The sequence below is a fragment of the Zonotrichia albicollis genome, chromosome 29 (genome assembly GCF_047830755.1).
Source record: "Zonotrichia albicollis isolate bZonAlb1 chromosome 29, bZonAlb1.hap1, whole genome shotgun sequence".
NCBI classification, from domain to species: Eukaryota; Metazoa; Chordata; class Aves; order Passeriformes; family Passerellidae; genus Zonotrichia; species Zonotrichia albicollis.
Window position 1 is genome coordinate 4,300,560 of NC_133847.1, and position 21,417 is coordinate 4,321,976.

Below are 21,417 nucleotides of genomic sequence, written 5' to 3' on the forward strand. Positions count from 1 at the left end.
CGCGGATCCCGGGACGCGGCGGAGGCTCCGGGAGGTGGCGGAGCCCGGGAAAACGATGCAGCCCGGCTGACCCGCGCCCCTCCGGCCCGAGCTCGGCTCGTCTCGGGTCTAGCTACAAATGGACGCCACCGTCTGCAGGTGCTGAGCCACAGCAGCCCCGCACCCTCCGCCTCTCCCCGCGCTCTGTGCTCGTCCCATGCCCGCCCATCGCGGCAGACGGCAGATACCGGAGTGTGCTGTCCCCGCGGTGGTGGGCGAGTGACCGCGGGCAGTGAGTGACCCGGGACAGCCGTCGGGGCGCCGATTTATGAATGGGAGGCACCGCCCCGGCCCCCGCCCCGCCCATTCGCCGCCACCGCCCCGCCCCGGGCCGCCCATCCCGGCCGCTCGCGCCGTCGGGGCCGGTCGCCGGTCGCCGCCGTGGCCATGGCCCATGGCCCGTCGCCCGCCTGTCGCCCGCCGCCCGCCGCCATGAGGCGCGGGGGCCCCGCCGCCATCGCCGCCTGCCTGGCCGGGGCTCTCGCCGTGCTGGCGGGGCCGGGACCGGGACCGGGCAGTGCCACCGGGACCGGCCGGCGGCCGCCCCGCAGCTACGGGCACCTGGAGGGCGACGTGCGCTGGCGGCGGCTCTTCTCGGCCACCCGCTTCTTCCTGCGCATCGACGGCGGCGGCGGCGTGGAGGGAACGCGCTGGAGGGAGCGGCCGGGCAGTGAGTGCGGACGGGACCGGGACCGGGGGAGAGCCGGGATCTGGGGCCGCCTCCCGCCCACGGCGGGCGAGAGCGCCATCCCGCCGGTACCGGGGCTGGACCGGGGAGGAGGCTGGACCGATCGGTGACGGGACCCTCCATGCCCTGCCCGGGGAGAGCCCACGGCTCTTCCCTCTGGGGAAATCTCAGTGCCCGGTCCTCCAGGAGAGCCAGAGCGGCGGGTCCCCGCTGTCCCCCGGCGCTCCGGGAGAGCCACCGGCACCGGCTGCCCCCGTCACTGCACTGTGGGAGCCGTGAGAGGGGCGCGGGCACCGGCTGGCACTGCCCGGGCACCCGGCGGTGCTTTCCCAGCGGCTGGGGGGTTCCAGGGGGTCTCTCGGGGGTCCTTTGTCCCATCTCCTCCTGCCGGTTCACGATTCCCCCTGCCCTGCATTCCTCAGGGACCGGGAGGATCTGATCGTTCCCCCTATGGGGGGAGGAAGGCTGAGGAGGAGGAGGGGGGATGCAGGAAGCTTTGCGGTGATGCTGGTCCCGGAATGGGGCATCTATCCGATGTGGGACAGCAGAACATCCCTGTCAGAGGGGACCATGGAGCAGCAGAGCAGGTTGGGACTCGAGACAGCAGGGTGGGCAGAGGGACAGAGTCCCCAAGGACGTGCCAGGGCTGCAAATGCCCAGGTATCCCATCGGGGTGCAAGGTCTGAGACCTTGGAACAGGGATGGGGGCACCAGGCTGGCAGGACAGCAGCTGGACAAGGAGGGGGATCTTGGAAAAGATGCCCTGAGAGGGTGTTGGGGTTTGGGGCAGGAGGGCTGCAGCACCCCCAGCCCATGTCCTGCTCCAGCACAGCCCCAGGACACGGCAGCCAAGCCCAGCCCAGCCCAGGGAACCCTCCTGTGGTGTCGGAGGCTGTCGGGAGTCCCGAGCAGGCACAGTGCCAGCACAAAGCACCCCAACACGTTCCCTCCATGGTGTGGCCATGGGAGCTGGCAGGCAGAGCAGCTCCGGGCTGTACACGAGGCTCACTCTGCTTATCTGTGAGCGCCTGGGCTGGGCTCTGCTCCACAGCCCTCGCAGAAGCTGCTGGACCAGCCCCACTGGCAGCTCTGGGGTGGCAGGGGATCTTCAGGGACTCCCCCACCTCAAGCTCTGCATCTGCCCCAGCCCCCTTGAGACCCCTTTGGGGCTGAGTGAGACTGGGAGCACTGGGAGCTGGCTCTGGCCAGGTACTGGGCAGGCACCTGCAAACAAAGGGCGGCAGAGCGCTGGCAACAGAAGGGGGTTATTTTTAGAAAAGCACAAGTCCTTATAAATAGCAGCAGCTCCAGACAGTGATCAAGTGGGATGGATTCACAGGCATTCACTGTCAGTGCCCTGTCAGTTCTTCCCGTGGCAGCAGGGCTGGAAATCCCGGGGGAGCCGAACGCTGCCCGGTGCTGTACCCACCCTGCCCATTCCCAGCATCCTGCAGGCAGGTGATGCCCAGGGAATGCCAGCGGTGCCAGGAGATTGATGAAAACCCCTTGCCCAGGGGCTGCAGGGTGCCCTCCCACCCTGTCCAGCCCTGCAGTGGTGCCCAGTGGCCGATCCTGCCGTGGCTCCAGCCCTTGCTGCTGCCCTGCCCACATCGCTGGACATTCCTTCTCCCCTTCCCTCTGTGCCTGGCGGGCAGCGGCGCTCGGGGCCGGCCGGCGTGAGGCAGCGCAGGAATCCAGAGGCCCCGATGATGCTCTGGGTGTTTCCCCGTGCCAGAGCCGCTGGTCTGACCGCATGCCTTTCCCATTAGCGGCCGAGCCGGAGCTCGGCGGTCGGGGCGCACACACGCCAGCCCAGCTGTGGCTTCACAGCCGCCCCCTGGGCTCATCCTCAGTGCTCACAGTGCTGGGAATGGGGCTGCTTGTCCTCAATTTCCACCAGGAAATTTGGCATCCATGGACAGCACTGTCCTGGCTTATTCCTGCCCCACAGAGCTCTGCTGTGTGCCTTTGTCCACAATAACACGATGGGTGCTGTCGCTGCCACCCCCATGCCCACTTGGCCCTGCGGGAGGCGGGTCAGGGCCCCGGGGCACAGCGGGCACCGTGCTGGGGATGGATGAACGGGCAGAGCTGCCAGGGAGGGCAGGACACACGCGAGGTTGTGCTTGGCATCCCTCCCGCTTCTAGGAAGTGGCTGGACCCTGGGGAGGAGAGGAGTAAAGATCAAACCTTGCTTGGATCAGAGGTTCCTCCTCCCACTCCCAGCTTGGGCTGCAGCAACTCCCTCCCTCTAGAAGGAGGACACTGTGCCCACAGAGCCAGCAGGGGCAGGGAAGGTCGCCTGTCCCTCCCTGGCTCACGCCGCGCTTCCCTGGCCCGCAGGCATCGTTGAGATCCGGTCGGTTCGTGTCGGCGTCGTGGCCATCCGGGCGGTGCACACCGGCTTCTACCTGGCCATGAACAAGCGCGGGAGGCTCTACGGGTCGGTAGGTCGGACGCTGCCTCCTGGCAGGGACTGCTCCAGAGTCACAGGCTCAGGGCAGGCTCGCAACAGGCTCCTGCTTTCCTTCACCTGCACCCACTGCAGCCCCTCTGCCCTCAGGGCACCAGGGAGGAACCAAGGTCCTGCCCTGCCGCACTCTTGGGGTGCGAGGGGCTCCAGCTGAGCAGAGCCACCCCTCCTCACCCCCTTCCTTCTCCTGCCAGAAGGAGTTCAGCCCCAACTGCAAGTTCACGGAGCGCATCGAGGAGAACGGCTACAACACGTACGCGTCGCTGCGCTGGCGGCACCGCGGCCGCCCCATGTTCCTGTCGCTCAACAGCAAGGGCCGGCCACAGAGAGGGGGCAGGACGAGCCGGCAGCACCTCTCCACACACTTCCTCCCCATGCTCGTCAGCTGAAAGCCGTGGGCAGCTCCAGACGGTCCTGTAGGAAGAAAGAAAAAAAAAACCAAAAAAAAAAAGTTATTTTATTTATGTACATATCTATTTTTTGCTATTTATTGCTTTATTTTTAACGCACGGCAGAGGGATGTGGAAGGTAGATGGATGCTCCAGGCTCAGCCGTGCAGGGCTGTGGTTCTCCCAGTGTTCCCAAATTTGGCCTAAACCAGGACAGCCTGGCACAGGGCTGGTGTGGGGAACACGACTGGAGCAGGGGCCAGGATCTGCTCATGGCATCTCTGCAGGGCTGGGATGTTCCAGCAGGTTGTCTGTGTCCAAGCTTCCGTGGCAATTAAAGCTGTGTTCGTGGTATGGAACAGGAGCAGGTCTCGGAGCTTTGATGGTGAACTTGGCTTGGGATGGGAGGGATTGGCTCCCGTGTGCTTGTGGCTGCAGCCACCAGTGTCACTGCTGCCCCTGGCCGGCAGCCCAGCTGGTCCTTTGCCACATCCAGCTTTTCACTGACCCCCGCCCACCCTGCAGGAAAACAGCCACGGTGCTTCAGTGGCACAAAGGAGGGAGCAGGAGGAGCAGGAGGCAGCCCAGATCCTCAGGCAGACACAGCTCCAGGGCTGTCCCTGGCCACAGCCAGTGCCAGTCAGTCCTGCAGCACGCTCTTCATCCTCATCCCCAACCAAAGCACAGCTGGGACAGTGGACAGTGGTGAGGAGCAGCCCCTCAGCTGGAGGGCAGCATGGCCAGGAATAGCTCCTGCACCTCAGTGTGTGGCCAGGGCACATCCCTGCACCAGGCCAGGCCCAGCATCCCGGTCACTGTCACGTCAGACAGAGCAATGGCCCCAGCAAAAACCACCAAACTCGTTCCATTTCTGACCCAACCAGCTCCAAATGAGTCTGAGAGGGAACAGGCACTGTATTAACCATGTGCTGACTGTGGTGAGCCCCTGCCAGGTGGGCAGCACCTGCCATGCACCCACCCAGGACTTTGCTCAGCCCACTTGAAACCCATCTGAGCGCTGCTCACATATGAGAAATCACCCCCAAACACCTGGGGGAGCCAGGATCCCCCTGCTACAGCTGAAACAGTGGGAGAGGGAAGGATTTTCCAGGTTTCTTGTTTTGGTGATCAAACAGCAAAGCCTTTCCTCGGCGTGGGGTCAGCCGATGGACACGTGCAGGGTCAGCTGGGACCTTCTTGCTGCCACCCACCTCAGCAGCCCAGGCTTGTGGCTCAACCCCTGGCAGAGGATGAGCCATTAACCCCGACACACCAGTCCTGAGATAAACCCTCCTGGGAGATGAAAGGCGCCGCCACACTGCCCGGCCAAGCCAAGGAAGAAAAACAGTCCGGGCAAGTCGCTCCCTGCCAGCCCCTGGCCCTGGCACACAGCTGGGGACACTTTCTCCAACAAACCAACTTCTTATGTCCTGAAATGGCTCAAGACCAAACCATCCTTCCCTCTCCTCAAGGAGGTTCATCTCTTCTCAGGAAGCTTGTGGAAGGGGGGCAGACCCTGGGGTGATGCTGCTTTAGAGGAGACACCCAAGGAGGTTCATCTCTTCTCAGGAAGCTCATGGAAGGGAGCCAGGTGCTGGGTGATGCTGCTTTAGAAGAGACACCCAAGCTCTGCTGGAGCCAGCACCTTCCCCAGCAGCCCCAAAAGCTGAGGGAGAGGCAGGGAACCCCCCAAAATGCCAAACCCTCCATCCACTTCTCCCATGGGGACAGCTTCTCCCTTATCTGCTCTGATCTCTGGCACAGAGCAGTCCCAAATGTGGCACCATCAGAGACCCCCAGCCCTCCAGGAAACCTCCTGACCGCCTCAAATCCCCGTGAGGGGAAGGGGCTCCCAGTGATGATGGTGAGAGTTTCTCCTCTCATGCCTCAGGGCCCAGGAAGCAGGGACATGGCAGGGAGTCACTGCCCTCTCTGGTGACATTCTTGTCATTCTCCGAGCTCCAGCTCTGTCACAGAAACTGAGTCACAAACATACCTGGATATTTTTTCTCTCTCTCCTTGTTTTAATCAGCTCTATTTTAAGTAGCTTTGCAATACATTTTTTTTTTCTCTCCAAAATGTTGTTTTCCTGGTAATTACTCGGTCACAATGAGATTTGCTGGTCCTCGTTCTGCTGCACACCCAGTCCTGTGTCGGCTCAGCAGAACAGCCTGCCCCAGCTGCGGGGAGGGGGGCAGGACTGTAAGGGGGAAAAAAGGTGTAAAAAATAGAAAACACCAGGCGAGGATGATTCCAGCTGCGATCCTTGGCTACCTGTGCAGTGATCCACAGGCTGGCAGTGGCTCCCACAGCAACTCCCAGCACGCAGGAGGGCTCAGAGAGGCCCAGCCTGCCCCTGGGGAAGGCAGGACAGCTTGGTGGCCTCAGAGCTTACCCTGTAGCTTTCCTCAAATCATGCATAATGGCTCGCAGAGCTGAAATGTCCATTTATTGACAACAGTAATAATTTAAGATTATAAAAACCCCTTTCAGTGTTGAGTATCAGCGGGCGAGGTTATAAAGAGAAATAAAAGGGACTCGAGATGGGACAGGGAAGGATCCCGGGGTCTACTTGAGAGTTCCTGTTTCAGTGACAGCTATTGGTCCTCCCCAGCTGGTGATCCTGGGGGGGGGGGAGGCAGCATCCTTCTATTTCCATTTTAGACGTCAATCTCCAAAGCAGAAAAAAGATAGTATCCAAGGGGAGGAGGAGCAAAAGAAATAAAAAGAAAGGGATCTCAAATTCAAACCCATACAAACAACATTTCCATTCGGGATTCAACCACTCGCTCAGCACCTCGGGGTTCCCAGCCGGGGAGCGCAGCAGCCTCGCACTGCAATGGGTAAAGTCCACGCAAAGAGGATGTTTTTATTGACAGACAGAGCTCTTTTCCCCCCTTTTTTCATCACAGAACTTGAGGCTTCTCATCTCTGAAGGACCCAGAGGCTCCGTGTCTTCAGAAATCAAAAGGAAATTCTGGGGGCACTGCTCCTGCCTCGTCCCCTCCCCTCGCTCTGCTCTGGAAGCCCCTTTGGCTGCTCGCGGTGCCCAGGGAGGGAAGGGGAACAGTGGAAGGGCCCCGGGGACAGAGGGTGCGTTAAGATTCATGAGTTGTTCGATGAGTTTTCATTACTTGGTGAGCTGGAGGAAGAGGAGGAGGAGGAGGATGACGAGAAGTTCATCCCTGTGAGTCCTGGGGGGTTTGTGGCAGTGTTTTGTCCACTTAAACTTTTCCGGCAGACGGGACACGTGTCATGCTTTGGGGAGCAGACAAAAAAAAAAACAAAACAAGAAACAGGGGAAACGGGATTAGAAACACAACAGGGGAGCAGCACTCGAGGAATGGGCTGGGATGACACTCCATCCTCTGACCACAGGTGCTCAGGCCTCATCGTGGAGGTAGGAAAATATTTACAGAGGGGAGCAGGAGCAGACAAAGCCCCCAGTGCTGCAGGCCCCAGGCACTCACCTGCTCCAGCCACGGGACGATGCAGCCGTCGTGGAACAGGTGATTGCACGGTAACTGCCGCACGTTCTCCCCAACTGTGTAGTCTTCCTTACACACAGGGCACTCCAACCCGGAATCTGCATGGCACAGGGAAAGCCAAGCCCAGCTGAGCAAAGGAGGAGACAACGAGGTGCAAAGCCCCTGACTTGGGACTCATCATCCCTCTCCCCCTTCCCTACCACTGCTCCATTCCTGTCAGGAGGAAAGCTTGGAGCTCTGCAGTCCCCACACCATTCCTGTCAGGAGGAAAGCTTGGAGCTCTACAGTCCCCCACACCATTCCTGTCAGGAGGAAAGCTTGGAGCTCTGCAGTCCCCACACCATCACCCCCACCTCCCCCTGCCCAGGGGGTGCCTCATCCTTCCTTTCCCTTCTGCTTTTCCATCTCTATCCACACTGAACTTCTCACAACCTCCCCAGGGCAAATCCGTCCAGCCTACACTGCTCTTTTTTTGTGTGAGTGTAACAGAGCCCCATCAGCTCTCTGCCCACTTTGAAATGTTTTATGCCTCAAAGGTACAAACAGATAACATTCAAGTCCCAAGAAAACACCACAGAGAGCTTCCAGAGCATAACTCCATGGAGCAGACACGTACCTACGTGCTCCTGTGTGATCTGTATGGTGGGGAGGGCCTGGATCTTCTCTTTGTCCGCTGGCGGCGGTCCAGTGTTTTCAAACTGATTCAGTAACTGGAAAAACAACCAGCCAGGCAGGCAGAACAGAGAGGTGAGCTCAGCAGCACACAGAATCCACTCGTTTCCTGAGCCAGGGCACCTGGACTTAGATGCACTTACACAAGCACTGTCTGGTGTTCTTTTCTGTTTCCCCTCACAGCAAGTACAACAATTTTACAACACCTGGCAATGACCACTGCGGATCCTTTCCCCTTTCAGTCCCCCAGCCCCTCGTTCCCTGCACCCCCAGAGGTGCTGCCCCTCCTGCAGCACTGCACAGGAGGATGGAGCTGCAGGGAATCCCAGTTTTACCTGTGTGATAATCGCATCCAGGCCGTTGGCACCCCAGGCGTAGTCCATCGGATTTGAGTGCAGGACTCCCCTGAAGAGCAAGGACAGCAAGTGAGTTCATCCTGGAGCACCAAGGAGACACTGTCACAGAGAGCAGCACATCCTCCAACTCACCAAGGGCCCAGGCCTAGGTTTGGAATTGTGGTCGGTGCAATAATTCCATTGACCAGCTGTTGGATAATTCTGAAAGACAAGAAAACCAGGATTGTGTAAGAATTAAAGTTTGCTGGCTCCCAGCCCAGCACCCCAGTGTGGAGGGAGAGGCTGAGTAAGCTGAATACTGTCACATTGTTGGGGGCAATTAAAAATACCCAACAGCAATTGCAATGGCAGCTTAGGGACTGATCAGATACTGATAAAATTTCAATATTTGATTCATAAGGGGACAATTCCTGACATGATGCTGAGTGGCTCCTAGGATGCACTTATACACTGTCTGATGGTCTCTTCTGTTTCCCCTCACAGCAAGTACAACAATTTTGCAATACCTTGCAATGACCAGGGAATATTCTCCCACTAGAGGACAAACTGCTAAGCAGAGTCCATGTCACATACAGCTAAAACACCCCAAACAGACCCCAACAGGCTCAGGCTGGGACAATTAAAAATACCCTACAGCAAGTGCAATGACAGCTTAGGGAGTGATCAGCCACTGATAAAGTTTCAATATTTGAAACTTTTAAGAGCTCTCTTTTAAGAGCTTCTTGTTCATATGGGGACGATTCCTGACACAATGGCAAGTGGCTCCTAAGATGCACTTCCACACTGGTGTTCTCTTCTGTTTCCCCTCACAGCAAGTACAACAATTTTGCAACACCTGGCAATGACCAGGGAATATTCTCCCACTAGAGGACAAACTCCTAAGCACAGCCCATGTCACCACTCAGCTAAAACACCCCTAACAGACCCAGGTGGGACACAGATGGCAATTAAAAATACCCTACAGCAATTGCAATGGTAGCTTAGGGAGTGATCAGCCACTGATAAAGTCTCAATATTTGATTCATAAGGGGACAAATCCTGACATGATGGTGAGTGGCTCCCAAGATGCACTCACACACTGTCTAGTGTTCTCTTCAAGTACAACAATTTTGCAACACCTGCCAATGACCAGGGAATATTCTCCCACTAGAGGACAAACTCATGAGCACAGTCCATGTCACCACCCAGCTAAAACACCCCAAACAAACCCCAAAAGCAGGAGCTGCCATCATGCTCAGGTGGCACACAGACATCACCCACAGCAGCGCTGGAAATCTTTGGGATGCTGCTCCAATAAACCAGGAGCAAAGCAGAGGAACACCAAGGTTCCCTGCTGAGGTGCCAGAGTGGTTCTCACCCTTCCAGCGTGGGCACTCCCTCGTGCCTGCCCGAGGCTCGGCGCGTGGCCAGGCGGGCGCGAGGCTGCCGGGCGCCGTAGCGGTGCCGGGACTGGTGCTCGCGCTCCCGCCGGTTCTCCGAGTCCCGGTTGTCCTCTGCCTGCTGCACGTTGGACCCGAAGGGAAACTCAAAGCTGTCGTCAAAGAAGCCGAAAGCAAACTGGCCATAGCCCGGGGGCAAGGTGAACAAGTGCTGATCCACGTTCTGAAGGGAGGGAATGCAGAGAACAGATTGTGACAACAGGAACGACAGTAAAATTCAGAACGGGACAAAGATGCTGCTGGCCACCTCCAGCTCAGCCCCTGCAGTCTGCCACACTTGACCCAAACACCCAGAACTTGTTTGCTTTCACTCTGACACTGCTTTTCATGGCCACCTCTAATTGGAACATGACATACCTGCAGCAGCAGTTCCAAAGTCTATGAGTAAATACATGTGTGCTAATATTTTCTCTAATATGAGTGACTGGAGTGAATAGTTTGTAGTGAAATGGGAAGGTCAGTTCCAAATCAGAGCCCCTAAAAGTTCTGGGATGCTTGGATCAAAGTGATTCATAAGGGGACAATTCCTGACATGATGGCAATTCCTGATAGGATGAACTTCCACACTGATGTCCTCTTCTGTTTCCCCTCACAGCAAGTACATTTCTGCAACACCTGGCAATGACCAGGGAATATTCTCCCTCTAGAGGACAAACTGCTAAGCAGAGTCCATGTCACACCCAGCTAAAACACCCCCAAACAGACCCCAAAAGCAGGAGCTGCCAACAGGCTCAGGTGGCACACAGATGTCACAGCCTGGGGTGACACTGGGATCAGCACCCTCTGCAGCAGCTCAGTGAGGAACAGACACTGGAACTGCACACAAAGGCAGAAATAATCACATTTCCCTGGTTTTTCTTTGGTGTGTCACTGCTGCTTCCGAGCTGAGGCTACTGCATAGCAACACACCCAAATCCTGCTGAGCCCCCTCACAACAGGAATCAGCTGAGTGATGGTCCCATGGAACACAACAGCAAAAATATGGGATGTGGAGATTGCAGGAGCAGCACGTGGAGGATATGAATTCCTCCTTTCCAAGTTCTGTCATGAGCTGGGAAACGTTTAAACTATACACTATTGGAAAAATATTCAATCCAACAGCAAAGCAGAAGGTGGTGGAAGGGAGAAAGGACTTGCTCACCTCAAAAGGATGCCTGCTCTGATCAGGGGCTGACGTGGAGGAGCTGGTCTCATTGTCAGCATTCCTGTGGAGAATGAAGAGCACTGGTAATCCTCTCACAGCAGCTTCCAAGGCTTTTCTGCCCCCCCTCCCATCCCAGGGCAGAGGCAGCTCAACAGAGCCTGATCCTCCCTCAGCTGCTGATTTTCTGATTGCCTCTATCAATTTTCCCTCCCCGAATCTTTCATTTTCCCACATCCTCACCCATTTCTCCCTACTCTATTAGAGCTCAGAGCCTGCAGAGAAGTGCCTGAACCATGATGTCAAGTGAGGATTTGCCCCACAATCCATCTCAAACACACCAGCTAATCCTCCAGAGCACCAGGAAGACTTAAAGCACAAATGCTGATCTCTGTGACCCCGAGACACAGAAGTCTAATCTTGAATCAAAGAAACTTCTCTACTGCAGAGGCATAACCAAACAGCTCAGGATGTTGGGAAAACTCTAATTCTTGTCAGACTTCTGCTTTCAGAGCTGCAGGAACATTTCCTGCTCAGAGCCAAGTTCATGGTACTGAAACCACTGAGATTCAGCAAATATGTGATTCTCCCAAGGTCACAGGGAATCACCAAAACAGTCAGGATCAGCCAGCATGGATTTTCTGGCTCCAGGGCTGGTGATCAAACCAACCATCACCTGCTCAGTGCAGAAGCCCCAGGCCATGCAGCACAATCAGCAGGCAGCAACACCCATTGCCCCTGGCCCCTGCACTGCCAGTCACAGCTGGGGCCTCACAAACACAAAATGAAACATTTTAAGAATTTCTGCTGCTTTTACCGCCAGTGGCAGCAGAGCAGCACAGAAACATGGACTTCACAGCTCCAGGGCAGAGTCCAAAGTCTCAACCACAACGTTTTGCTGTTCATTCCCAACACAGTCACTGCTTACACTGAGGTGTTCATGCACTCACCATGCCCAGATCCCTCTGTCTGGGGTTATCTCTGTCCTGATCAGGTCAGAGCCACACCACACAGCAGGAGGAAAACCTCCCTAGCACTTCTTTATATTTGTTTGAAATCAAACCATTCCTGCTACACCCCTCAGCAGAGACATTGTGGATGCTGAGTATTGCCATGGCAGATTGGGCTGTGGGTGCAAATTGTGCCAACAAAGCAGTGGATTCCAAAAGTGAGGAAAAACTGAGCTAAAGCTGGGGCAGAAGCAATAGAAACCTCTCTCTGGGGTTATCTCTGCTCTGGTCAGGTCAGAACCACCACACAGCAGGAGGAAAACCTCCCCACCACTTCTTTATATTTGTTTGAAATCAAACCATTCCTGCCCCACCACTTAGCAGAGACATTGGACACTCAGCATTGCTCAGATTGGGCTGTGGATGCAAGCTCTGCCAACAAAGCACTGGATTCCAAAAATTAGGAAAAATGAGCTAAAGCTGGGGCAGAAGCAATCAAACAGTGCATTTTATAGCAAACATTGAACTAGGAAGGGAGCAAAGCAACGTGGGCTCAGTGGAGCACCAGCCCTGGGGCAGCACATTACCTTGGCTCCTCAGGAAGCTCTTCAATAAAACCAGACTCACACCGTGGGCAGATGTAGTCCTGCAGGAGAAGACACACACTGGGTGAGAGGAGGAGGTGGCACCCAGAGCTGCAGGCTGTGACAGGATGGGAGGGTGCACATGCAACAGTCCCAGAGCCAGAGAGACCCCAAAGCTCAACATTTCCCTTCCAGAGCTCAGCCAAACCTGTGGGAGCTCAGCTTAAGCATGATGAGGGTGATGCTGATTAATCCCCAGTACAGACAGAGCTGATGCAGCTCCAGTGAAGTGAAAGTGAAACTCCCAAGGCTCCCTGCACAACAAACCCACAAACTTTGGCCCAGCGGCGTGTTTGAGGAGCAGGACACAATGTGGGAATGGCAGCAGGGATTTGGTGAGGTTGTGGTGCTCAGGGAGGCTGAATGGTCCCTGTCACTGACACAGCCTGGGGTTCACAGCTCATAGGGACAGCCAGGACCTCACTACAGAGATCTGTCACCATCCCTGAGCGTGCCAGGACACACAGGCTGAGTGTGCAGCCCCTGCACAGCCACCTCCTCACATTTCTGGGCTTAGTGAGGAGGAATTTATCCTCTACAACCAGCCCAGAACTCTGGAGACCCTGAAATGGAACTGTTTCACTTCACTTCAAGAAGCAGCACAGAGCCAATGCCATCCCTTGCCCCACATCACCCCAAATCCCTGTGCTGGCACAGCCAGGCTCAGCACAGAAGGCATTTAAGAGCTTCTAAAAATAATGTTTGCCACTTCCTTTTGCTGCTGTGCTGGAACTGGCACAGCCCTGAGCCAGACTGAGGGATTCCCTCAAGGAGCTGAGGCTGATAAAGCCCTTGGGGTCGCTCCTCTGGCCCCTAGAGCCAACCCTGATAAGGCCCAAGGGAACGAGCACAGCTTGGAGCCCCTGAACGTGCTCAGGGAGATACAGGAGCAGAGTGGGAGAGGTGGCTGCTCCTTCTTCCACACAGGACTGAGATGGAACAACCATCTCTGCACCACTGACATCAGATCAGGGGCTGCTGGGTGAGCACAGGGAACTGTAGCCCATGAAATCCCCTGCTCATTAAAACCCCATTTGTGACACAAACTGGTGGGGACACACATGGCATGAGGGTGAGTGACCATGGCCTGAGCACCCTGCCCCAGGGAGCTGCTGTGTGTTGTGTGTGTGTGTCTGTGTGTCTCTGTGTGCTCCCAGCACAGGGATCAGCACATTCCTCTGCAGCTGGAACAGCACAAATGTCAAAGTTTGTTGTTTCTCGGGCTGTTTGAGTCCCTCCTTTGGCAGCGCTGGTTACTGCGCCTGCAGATGGGGAGTGAAACCTGAGAGAAACCCAAGGGAACCTAAATCCCCAAAACCAGCTCATAAACTCACAGATCTGAGCCCCCAAACCCAGCTGGCACAGCCAGATGTGCACACAAGCAGCTGTGAGCCCAGCCCAGCCTGGGCTGTTTGAACAGAAATAAAAACCAGATTTCCTGTGTCACCTCCTGGCCTCACAGCTCAGTGAGTTTGCCCTCACTCTCCCACATGAGCCGAGGGAGCTCCAGCATGGCCCACCCTGGCCCAAAAGGAGAGGGCAAAAGGACAAATCACACGTCACAAAGCAGCCACCCCCGGCAGGGACAGCTCTGCTTGTCCCCACAGGCTTTTCAAGCTCTGTGCCAGCACCCAGCAATGGCTTTGGGGACACGGTGCTGTGAAAAGTGGCAGGATAGAGAGACCAGCAGCACTCTCCAAACCACACTGAACACCTCAGGAAGCCAAGCAGGGGAACAACTGATCCACCACATCCTCACACTCCTTTTCCACCCACACCAGCACAAGCGTTTTGGTGCGTGATTACAGCACCTGCCCAGGTGCCTACACAGCATTTCTACCCACGTATTGTCGTGCACCTCCCTGCGCCCCAGCCTCCCACACGGCCGGGCTTTTATCGTGTTCATTAAACCTCCTGAAAGAGCTCCGAGAAACCCCAAAACCCCAGAAACCCCCACACCCCGCGCTGCTTCACGGGTACCGGCCGGGATCAGGCTGCTCGGCCTGGGGGTGTCACAGCCGGGCCCGGGGGTGTTGTCTGACGGGCTCCCGTCCCAGCCCGGTTCCCCGTGAGGCGCCCGGAGCGCTCGAACCGCCTCGGGCCTCCCCAGTCGGGCGCACCGGGCCCGAGGGCCGCTCCCACCGCGCCGCCCCCGCCCGGCCGCTGCCCCTCGACCCGTTCCCACCGCGGCAGCCCCGTTCCCTCGCTACCGAGCCCCTCTCAACGCCCCCGAGCCGCGGTGCTACGGGCGGAGCCCCTCAGGGCAGCCCCCGCCTCCCCGGCCGCTCAGGCCCCCTGGGCCCCTCAGGCCTCACCCCCCACGTGCCCGCCCCCTCGGTGCCGCCACCCAGCCCTGCCCGCGCTCCCGGCCCTCCCCGGGGGCCCTCCCCGGTGCTCCGCTCACGGGCAGGCGCGGGGCGATCTCGGCCGAGCAGCAATGGCAGAAGAACCGGCCCGGCTGCGGCGACGCCTCCGCCATCTTCCCCTACCCGCCGGCCCCGCCCCCCGCGCGCGCCGCGGCGCCGACGGCGGCCGAGGGGGGACAAGGGACAGCGCGCGGCGGAAACGCGGAGGGGGAAAAAGCACTGGAGGGGGCGTGGCTAATACGGGGCGTGGCTTTGTAATATTAAATTAATGGGCGTGTTTTGCCCAAATAAGGAGATGGGCGTGGCTAGGGAAGTGGCGGGATGGATCCCCGATTCCGGGAACCTCTCATCATTCCCGGAACTCTTCCAAATCCTTCCTGCACACCCCCACAATCCTTCCTGCACCCCCTCCTCCCCCTCAGCCCCACTGCACCCCCGAGCTTTAAAATATCAATTTAATTTTTAAAAGAAAAGGGAAAAAAATGAGCTGAGGTGAGGTGGATTCTCCCATAAAGAGGGGAAAAGGGAGTGAAAAATAAATCCCATTGAAAATCCCGGGAGCTGCTTCAAGATGCAATAGCCCCAAAGGAACTGGAATTCCTGGAATCCCAAAGCTCAGGGGCCGTTCTGTGGCACTGCCGAGCCCAGGGGTTTTTGGGGGTGATTTTGGGGTATCCACGTGATATGGGTGATTTTGGGGGTGATTTTGTGGATATTTGGGATATCCACATGATATAGGTGATTTGGGGGAGATTTTGGGGTATCCATATGATATGGGTGATTTTTGAGGAGATTTTGGGGAGATCTTGGAGTATCCACATGATATCAGTGATTTTTGGGGCAATTTTGGGGTATCCACTTGATATGGGTGATTTTGGGGGAGATTTTGGGGTATCCGCGTGATACGGGTGATTTTGGGGGTGGTTTTGTGGAGATTTGGGATATCCACTTAATATGGGTGATTTTGGGGGAGATTTTGGGGTATCCACTTGATATTTTTGGGTTATTTTTGGGGAGATTTTGGGGTATCCATGCAATACAGCTATAAGATTTTGGGGTGGGGGAGATAGTGAGGCTGCGGGGTGGGATTGTAGTGATAGAATTATAGGATTTTAAGGCTCCTACACAGTAGGGCTGTGAGATTTTGGGATTTCTCGCCAGCCCCGCTCCCAGCAGGTGGCATCTTCATCCCAGCATTTGCCTCTCCAGCTTTGGAGCAGCCGGGGAGGGATTTGCGGAGCAGCTCAGGAGCCCTGGAAATCTCAGCAGAGCAGCGACAAGGGCTGGACATTGGTGACAAACAGCTCTGGAGGGTGGTGCCAGAATTGGGACAGACCTACAGAGCTCAGCGCTGATCGATGATAGCATTTATTAATTTATTTACTGGTGATGAGGTTTATTTATTTAGAGGTAATGAGGAAACTGCTGCTCCTGTAATTCAGGAGGTGGGACCAGACAGAGCCAGACAGAGCCCTGCGGCTCCGGATGGGGCATTTCCCACTCCTGGGGAAGCTCCTTCCCTCCCGTTTCACTGTCGGAGGACGAGTCAGCACTCGATCAAATGGTGTGGGGTGGTGGAGGGGGGAAGGATGCGGCTGCACTGACTTTGTCCCTCTGGAATTCCCTGACGCAGGAGATGTGCAAGGTGAGCGTGGCAGCGCTCAAATGGCAGAGGATGGGGATGCACAGGGAGATGAGGGCAGCAAAACGGGCACACAGCAGTGGGGAGGGTCCCCCAAAAACCTCTCACTCATTTCTTGGGGTCTGCATCCATGTCAGGAATAAAAGCCATGCCCATTCCTCATTGCTGGTGCTGCTCATGGAGAGAGAATTGCCATTTTTTGGGTGTTGAGGGTCCCGTAAAAGCCCCTCACTCATCTGTTGGGGTCTTCAATCCCTGCCCATTCCTCATTGCTGGTGTTGCTCATGGAGAGGGGATCGCCCTTCTCCAGCAGCTGAGGGTCCCCCAAAAGCCCCTCACTCACCTGTTGGGGTTTGCATCCGTGGTAGGACTAAAAACCATGGCTCTGCCTCATTGCTGGTGCTGACCATGGAGAAGGGATCACCCTTTTCTGGGGGCTGAGGGTTCCCCAAAAGCCCCTTGGGGTCTGCATCCATGTCAGGACTGCAATCCCTCCCATTCCTCATTGCTGGTGCTGATCATGGAGAGGGCATTGCCATTTTCTGTGGGCTGAGGGTCCCCCAAAAACCCCTCACTCACCTGTTGGGGTTTGCATCCATGGCAGGACTAAAAACCATGGCTCTGCCTCATTGCTGGTGCTGACCATGGAGAAGGGATCACCCTTCTCTGGGGCATGAGGGTCCCCCAAAGCCCCTCACTCCTCTGTTTGGGTCTGCATCCATGGCAGGACTAAAAACCGTGCCCATTCCTCATTGCTGGTGCTGATCATAGAGAGGAAATTCTCATTTTCTGGCAGCTGAGGCTCCCAGACAGCCCCATACCCTGCCTTTGGCCCCAGCCATGATTCTTCCCCACAAAGGGCACAAAAATCCCATAGAAACCCCATCTCTGATACCTCCCCACAGAGAGCACAAAAATCCCATGGACACCCCATCTCTGAAGCTGCAGGGACACCCCAAGCCTGGGGGTTCTGTATTTCCCTGTCCCCCCTTCCTTCTGCTGCCTCTGAGGGAATCTGTGTGTGCTCAGGAGCACATTTGAGTCACCCAGGTGAGGATTTTTCCCACGGTGCTGCAGAAAGACAAACTGCAGCGAACTCACCTGGGAGGGCTGACGAGGAGGTGACACCTCCCCAGGTGGGATGGAGTCATCCTGAGGCACAGCCCGCTCCCAAATCGGCCACCCCGCTCGGGAAGGGGGTGTGGGGAAAATATCCCGGAGCAAAATCTCAATGTTTGAGGGTGGGAGGCTCCTCCAGCAGCTCAGAGCCACCATCCCACCTGGGCTGAGCAGTGGAGGGGACATGTGTTGTCACCCTGATTTTTTAAAGATTTTCTAAGCTTTCTGATGTTGACATTCTTGTAACGAACTTTCTCACACACTTTATGTAAATAACTCATTGTTTTGCATTCTTTGATGGAGGAGAAGGAGGAATTTGATGGGCTGTTGGTTTGTCCAGTGTCATTGGAGAGGTGGCACTGCCACCTTCCAATCCGCTGTCACTTTTGGAAAATCTATAAAAGTTGGAGTCAGAAATGAAAAATTTTCTTTTTGCTTTGGAAATGCTGTGTGTCCACATCGTGTTATTTCATATCCTATAGTGACAGGGGGTCAAAGGATTCCTCCTGTGCACTCCTAAAGAATTGGGGAAGCTGAAGCCCCCCACATTCTCCAGGTGCTGGAGGCACAGGGGCAGCTCCGAGCTCATCCCATTGAGCCCTGGGAAGCACAAGCACCTCCTGGAGCCAGAGCAATTCCTGCCAAGTGAGAAGAACTGGTGCAGCTGGTCTCCCTGCTCCCCTCCACCCCACATCATATATATAATTGCCTATTTTAATTAATAAATTGGAGGCCACTCAAAGGAAAGCTGCGAGATTCCTCGCAGACACTGCCGGGGATTGTCTGCCCGCCCCGAGCCAGTCGTGTCACGGCGCATTTGAATCGGTCTCCTTTGAATTTGCTCAGACAGATCGAGAGATTTACATCCCCCACCTCATCTCCTGGAGCTTCACACCTCCGGGGCTGTGGGGCTGGATCCCATCTGGCCGGGATCCAGGGTGACCCAGGAGCAGCGGCACAGGCTGAGCCCCATCCTCAGCACCCCGGGGGAGCTGCTGGAGGGTGGTCCCAGCCCTCCATGGTTGATCCCTGCATCAGAAAGGCTGCTGGCATCTTGGTGGTCCATCCCTAGCCCAGCTGTGCTGTCCCAATGGTTCACCTTCCCCTGGGAGCAGCCAAGGCAGAGGGGAAGTTCATGGTCCCATGGGGCTGATTTTAGGCTCCACCAAAAATTTTCCTTTCTCTCTCTTTTTGTTTTTTGTTTTTTTTTTTTTTTTTTTTTTTTTTTTTTTTTTCTTTTTGGATTCTTTCCTTTTTTTATGCTTGGTTTAAACCATTGTTCTTCAAGGGAGATTTTAATGTGAAAAACATGCTTTTCTAACAACTGCCAGCCTGGGCCAAGCAATGAGGCTGACAAGGGCTGTGTGGCAGATGTTGGGTTCCAGCGAGGATGTGACCTGTGGTGGCTCTGCTCTTTAGAGGCCCATGGCATGGGGATCCACCAGGCTGGGATGCTGGGATTGCAGTGCCAATGGGGTCCGTGGTGTGGCTGGTCTGGGAGTATCCACCAGGCTGTCTGTCTGTCTGTCCCACCCCAATAACAGCACCTTGCTCTGGGAGCAAAGATCAGTGGAGCAGCCGGTGCCGCTTCCTGCAGCAGCGCCTCTCCCCAGCCTCCCCAATGAACCAGGAGGGTTTAATGACCCGGGAGGTTTTCCTGGCTCGGCTGGACCCGGTTCAGCCCCTCACGGCTGCCCGACATTCCCGGGGCTGCCAGCCCTTCCCTCCAGGCTCACCCAGCGTTGGAGCCGGGAGCCCGCGCGGCCGCCGGCGCTGAGTCACGGCTTGTTTACACTCACAAACACTCACAAACATGCACAGACACACACACAGACACACACAAATACTCACAAACACACACAGACACACACAGACACTCACACTCACAGACACACACAGACACACACACACTCACAGAGCCTGTGGCACTGCCAGGCCAACCCCACCAGGCTCAGCCATGTGGGCAGTGGGATCACAGCCTGTGAGGAGCTTGCTGAGGTGGTGGGACATTGGACAGGAGGGGTGGAAGTGGAGCCAGGAGCTGCTCCTGGCTGAGAGGGACACGAACTGGGGCTTCTGCAGGGTGGGATGGGATGGGATCCATGGGATGGGATAGGATGGGATCCATGGAATGGGATGGGATCCATGGGATGGGGTAGGATGGGATGGGATGGGATGGGATCCATGGGATGGGATAGGATGAGATCACTGGGATAGGATGGGATGAGATCCATGGGATGGGATGGGATCCACAGGATGGGATCCATGGGATGGGATGCAATGACCTTGCTGGCTCTGGTTGCTGCTTTCCCACATCCCAGCCTTCCCATGTCACTTGCACCTCCTGGCTCCAAGCACTGGCATTTCCCAGCATGGACAGAGCTCAGAGCATCTCCCATCACTTCAGAGCAGAGCTGAGAGTGAGCTGAGACTGGCACTGAGAGCAAATATTTGAGAAGAAGAGGAACTGGGCAGGTGTGGCTCTTGCTGGGGGCACCCACAGCACTGGAGAAGATGACATTTCTGAGAAGGGGAGAGGGAGTGAATCCCCCCAGGGTGATCTTCCTGTGGAGCCTGCAGCGTGCTGGGGCTGCTGGTGCCAGCAGCAGGGAGGGGGTCTGGCTCTGGCCATCAGCAGGAGGGATCAGAATCTGATCAGGAATCAAACAGAATGGGTGATCAGATCTGGAGGGGCAGGTCTTGGGAATGTATGCCAGGCTCCCATCCCTCCCTGAGCGTTCCTGCCCTGCTTTCCCTCATGCACACACGTGGAAGTGTCCCAGCAACATGAAACGATTACTCGGCGAGGAGAATCCAGCTCAGCACTTCTTGGCATTTGTTCACGGCTTTTCATCTTCAAAGCTCCTTGCAAACATTAGCAAACTAATCCCTGCAACCTTCCTGGGAGATAGTGCAGGATCAAGCGGAGGGAGCATTTATCTCTCCGCAGCAGATGGGGAAACTGAGGCACGGAGCGGTGACGCTGCCGCCCCGGGGCTCGGGGCGCAGCTCGGTGTCAGCGCTGGGGGTGGAGTGAGCCCATCAAGGTGCCGGCCTGACACTCTCTCCCCAAACAAGCCCTGAGTCAATTCGCTGGGCTGGAGCTGTGAGGATACGGGAGAAAATCCCGCCCCCGGGTCAGGGCTCACACCCGGCTCTGGCCACTCGCCACGTGCTCCAGGATGTGACCAGGCTCCGTGCTGTCCCCTCTGCTGAGCCCTGCTGAGCTGAGCTGTCCCCATGGATAATCCTGTGGAGCCCTCTCTCCCCACTGTGGTGTTTGCAGGAGGGAAACTGAGGCATCCCAGTGCGGTGAGGGGAGGAGGAATGGGGCCAGGATCGCCTCTGTCTGACAGGGAAACGGCAACAGGCAGGGCCCTGGCCAACACCTGCCCGCAGATCCGCGTCTGAAACCTCTGCCCTGACCCTGGGCTCTTCTCCTCAATAGAACCTCTAGTTGCAAATTGCAGCTCTAATTGGTTTAGCAGAGTTTAATTAGCCTGAACTGATGAGAGAGGAGAGATTCCCTCCTTAAAGGAGCCCAGCAGCAGCAGCTTGCAGCAGCTGGGGATTGGGGGGGAGAATGTTTGGGTCTGAACCTTGTGCTGAAATCCTGCTGCAGGCCTGACCCAGCGTGGCAGCAGTGCCCAGAGGAAAGGTCAGATGTGAAGCCACCATTCAGTGTGCTCCAAAGAGCTCCTTTGTCCCCTCTCCAGGGCCTGCAGCCACCCCCAGCCCTGGCCCAGGAGTTCCTCTCTGTCCCTTTGGGTGCTGCAGAGCTCCCAGGCCTGATCCCCACCCCACTCACTCCGTGGGTGCTGCTGGGGGTCACTCACACCCTGGGGTGTCCGTGGGGTTCAGGGAGACAGCATCACCCTGGCTGTGGGACTGGGAGTGGAATTTTGCTCCCAGCTTTGCTTGAGAAGCAGCACTGTGGTATCAGCACAGGCAAATTGCTTCAGCCACAGGCAGGACAGAGCCCCCAGCATGGTTTTCCTGGCAGCAGGGCAG

The 21,417-nt window shown here is 56.6% G+C and overlaps 2 protein-coding genes across 6 annotated transcripts; one reads left to right on the forward strand and one right to left on the reverse strand.

Annotated features, from left to right (window-relative positions):
* The first annotated feature begins 146 nt into the window (after nt 1–146).
* On the forward strand, nt 147–3,953 carry FGF22 (fibroblast growth factor 22). Of its 4 annotated transcripts, none has more exons than XM_074528983.1 (3): nt 147–709; nt 3,071–3,170; nt 3,395–3,953. In XM_074528983.1, exons 1-3 carry the CDS (start codon nt 427–429, stop codon nt 3,618–3,620), a joined length of 609 nt encoding a protein of 202 aa, XP_074385084.1. In that variant the 5' UTR covers nt 147–426; the 3' UTR covers nt 3,621–3,953. The 4 variants fall into 4 exon arrangements, with proteins under 4 accessions (XP_074385084.1, XP_074385085.1, XP_074385086.1 ...); XM_074528984.1 differs by having other exon boundaries at nt 3,398–3,953; XM_074528985.1 differs by having other exon boundaries at nt 3,071–3,174; nt 3,395–3,589.
* RNF126 (ring finger protein 126) lies at nt 2,955–14,843 on the reverse strand. 2 transcript variants are annotated; one of them, XM_074528982.1, is made up of 9 exons: nt 14,684–14,843; nt 12,223–12,281; nt 10,686–10,749; nt 9,463–9,707; nt 8,238–8,306; nt 8,085–8,154; nt 7,694–7,787; nt 7,060–7,175; nt 2,955–3,614 (listed from the first exon to the last, which is right to left on the reverse strand). In XM_074528982.1, exons 1-9 carry the CDS (start codon nt 14,756–14,758, stop codon nt 3,582–3,584), a joined length of 825 nt encoding a protein of 274 aa, XP_074385083.1. In that variant the 5' UTR covers nt 14,759–14,843; the 3' UTR covers nt 2,955–3,581. The 2 variants fall into 2 exon arrangements, with proteins under 2 accessions (XP_074385083.1, XP_074385082.1); XM_074528981.1 differs by lacking the exon at nt 2,955–3,614 and adding an exon at nt 6,017–6,847 and having other exon boundaries at nt 14,684–14,842.
* Nucleotides 14,844–21,417: the final 6,574 nt, after the last annotated feature.

Coding starts and splice junctions, on each gene's coding strand:
- FGF22 (XM_074528983.1), top strand. CDS start 427: ATGGCCCATGGCCCGTCGCCCGCCTGTCGCCCGCCGCCCGCCGCCATG. Junction 710..3,070: donor CTGGAGGGAGCGGCCGGGCA/GTGAGTGCGGAC, acceptor CCTGGCCCGCAG/GCATCGTTGAGATCCGGTCG. Junction 3,171..3,394: donor AAGCGCGGGAGGCTCTACGG/GTCGGTAGGTCG, acceptor TTCTCCTGCCAG/AAGGAGTTCAGCCCCAACTG.
- RNF126 (XM_074528981.1), bottom strand. CDS start 14,758: ATGGCGGAGGCGTCGCCGCAGCCGGGCCGGTTCTTCTGCCATTGCTGC. Junction 12,282..14,683: donor AGATCGCCCCGCGCCTGCCC/GTGAGCGGAGCA, acceptor CTTCTCCTGCAG/GACTACATCTGCCCACGGTG. Junction 7,176..7,693: donor GATCACACAGGAGCACGTAG/GTACGTGTCTGC, acceptor TGTGCCATGCAG/ATTCCGGGTTGGAGTGCCCT.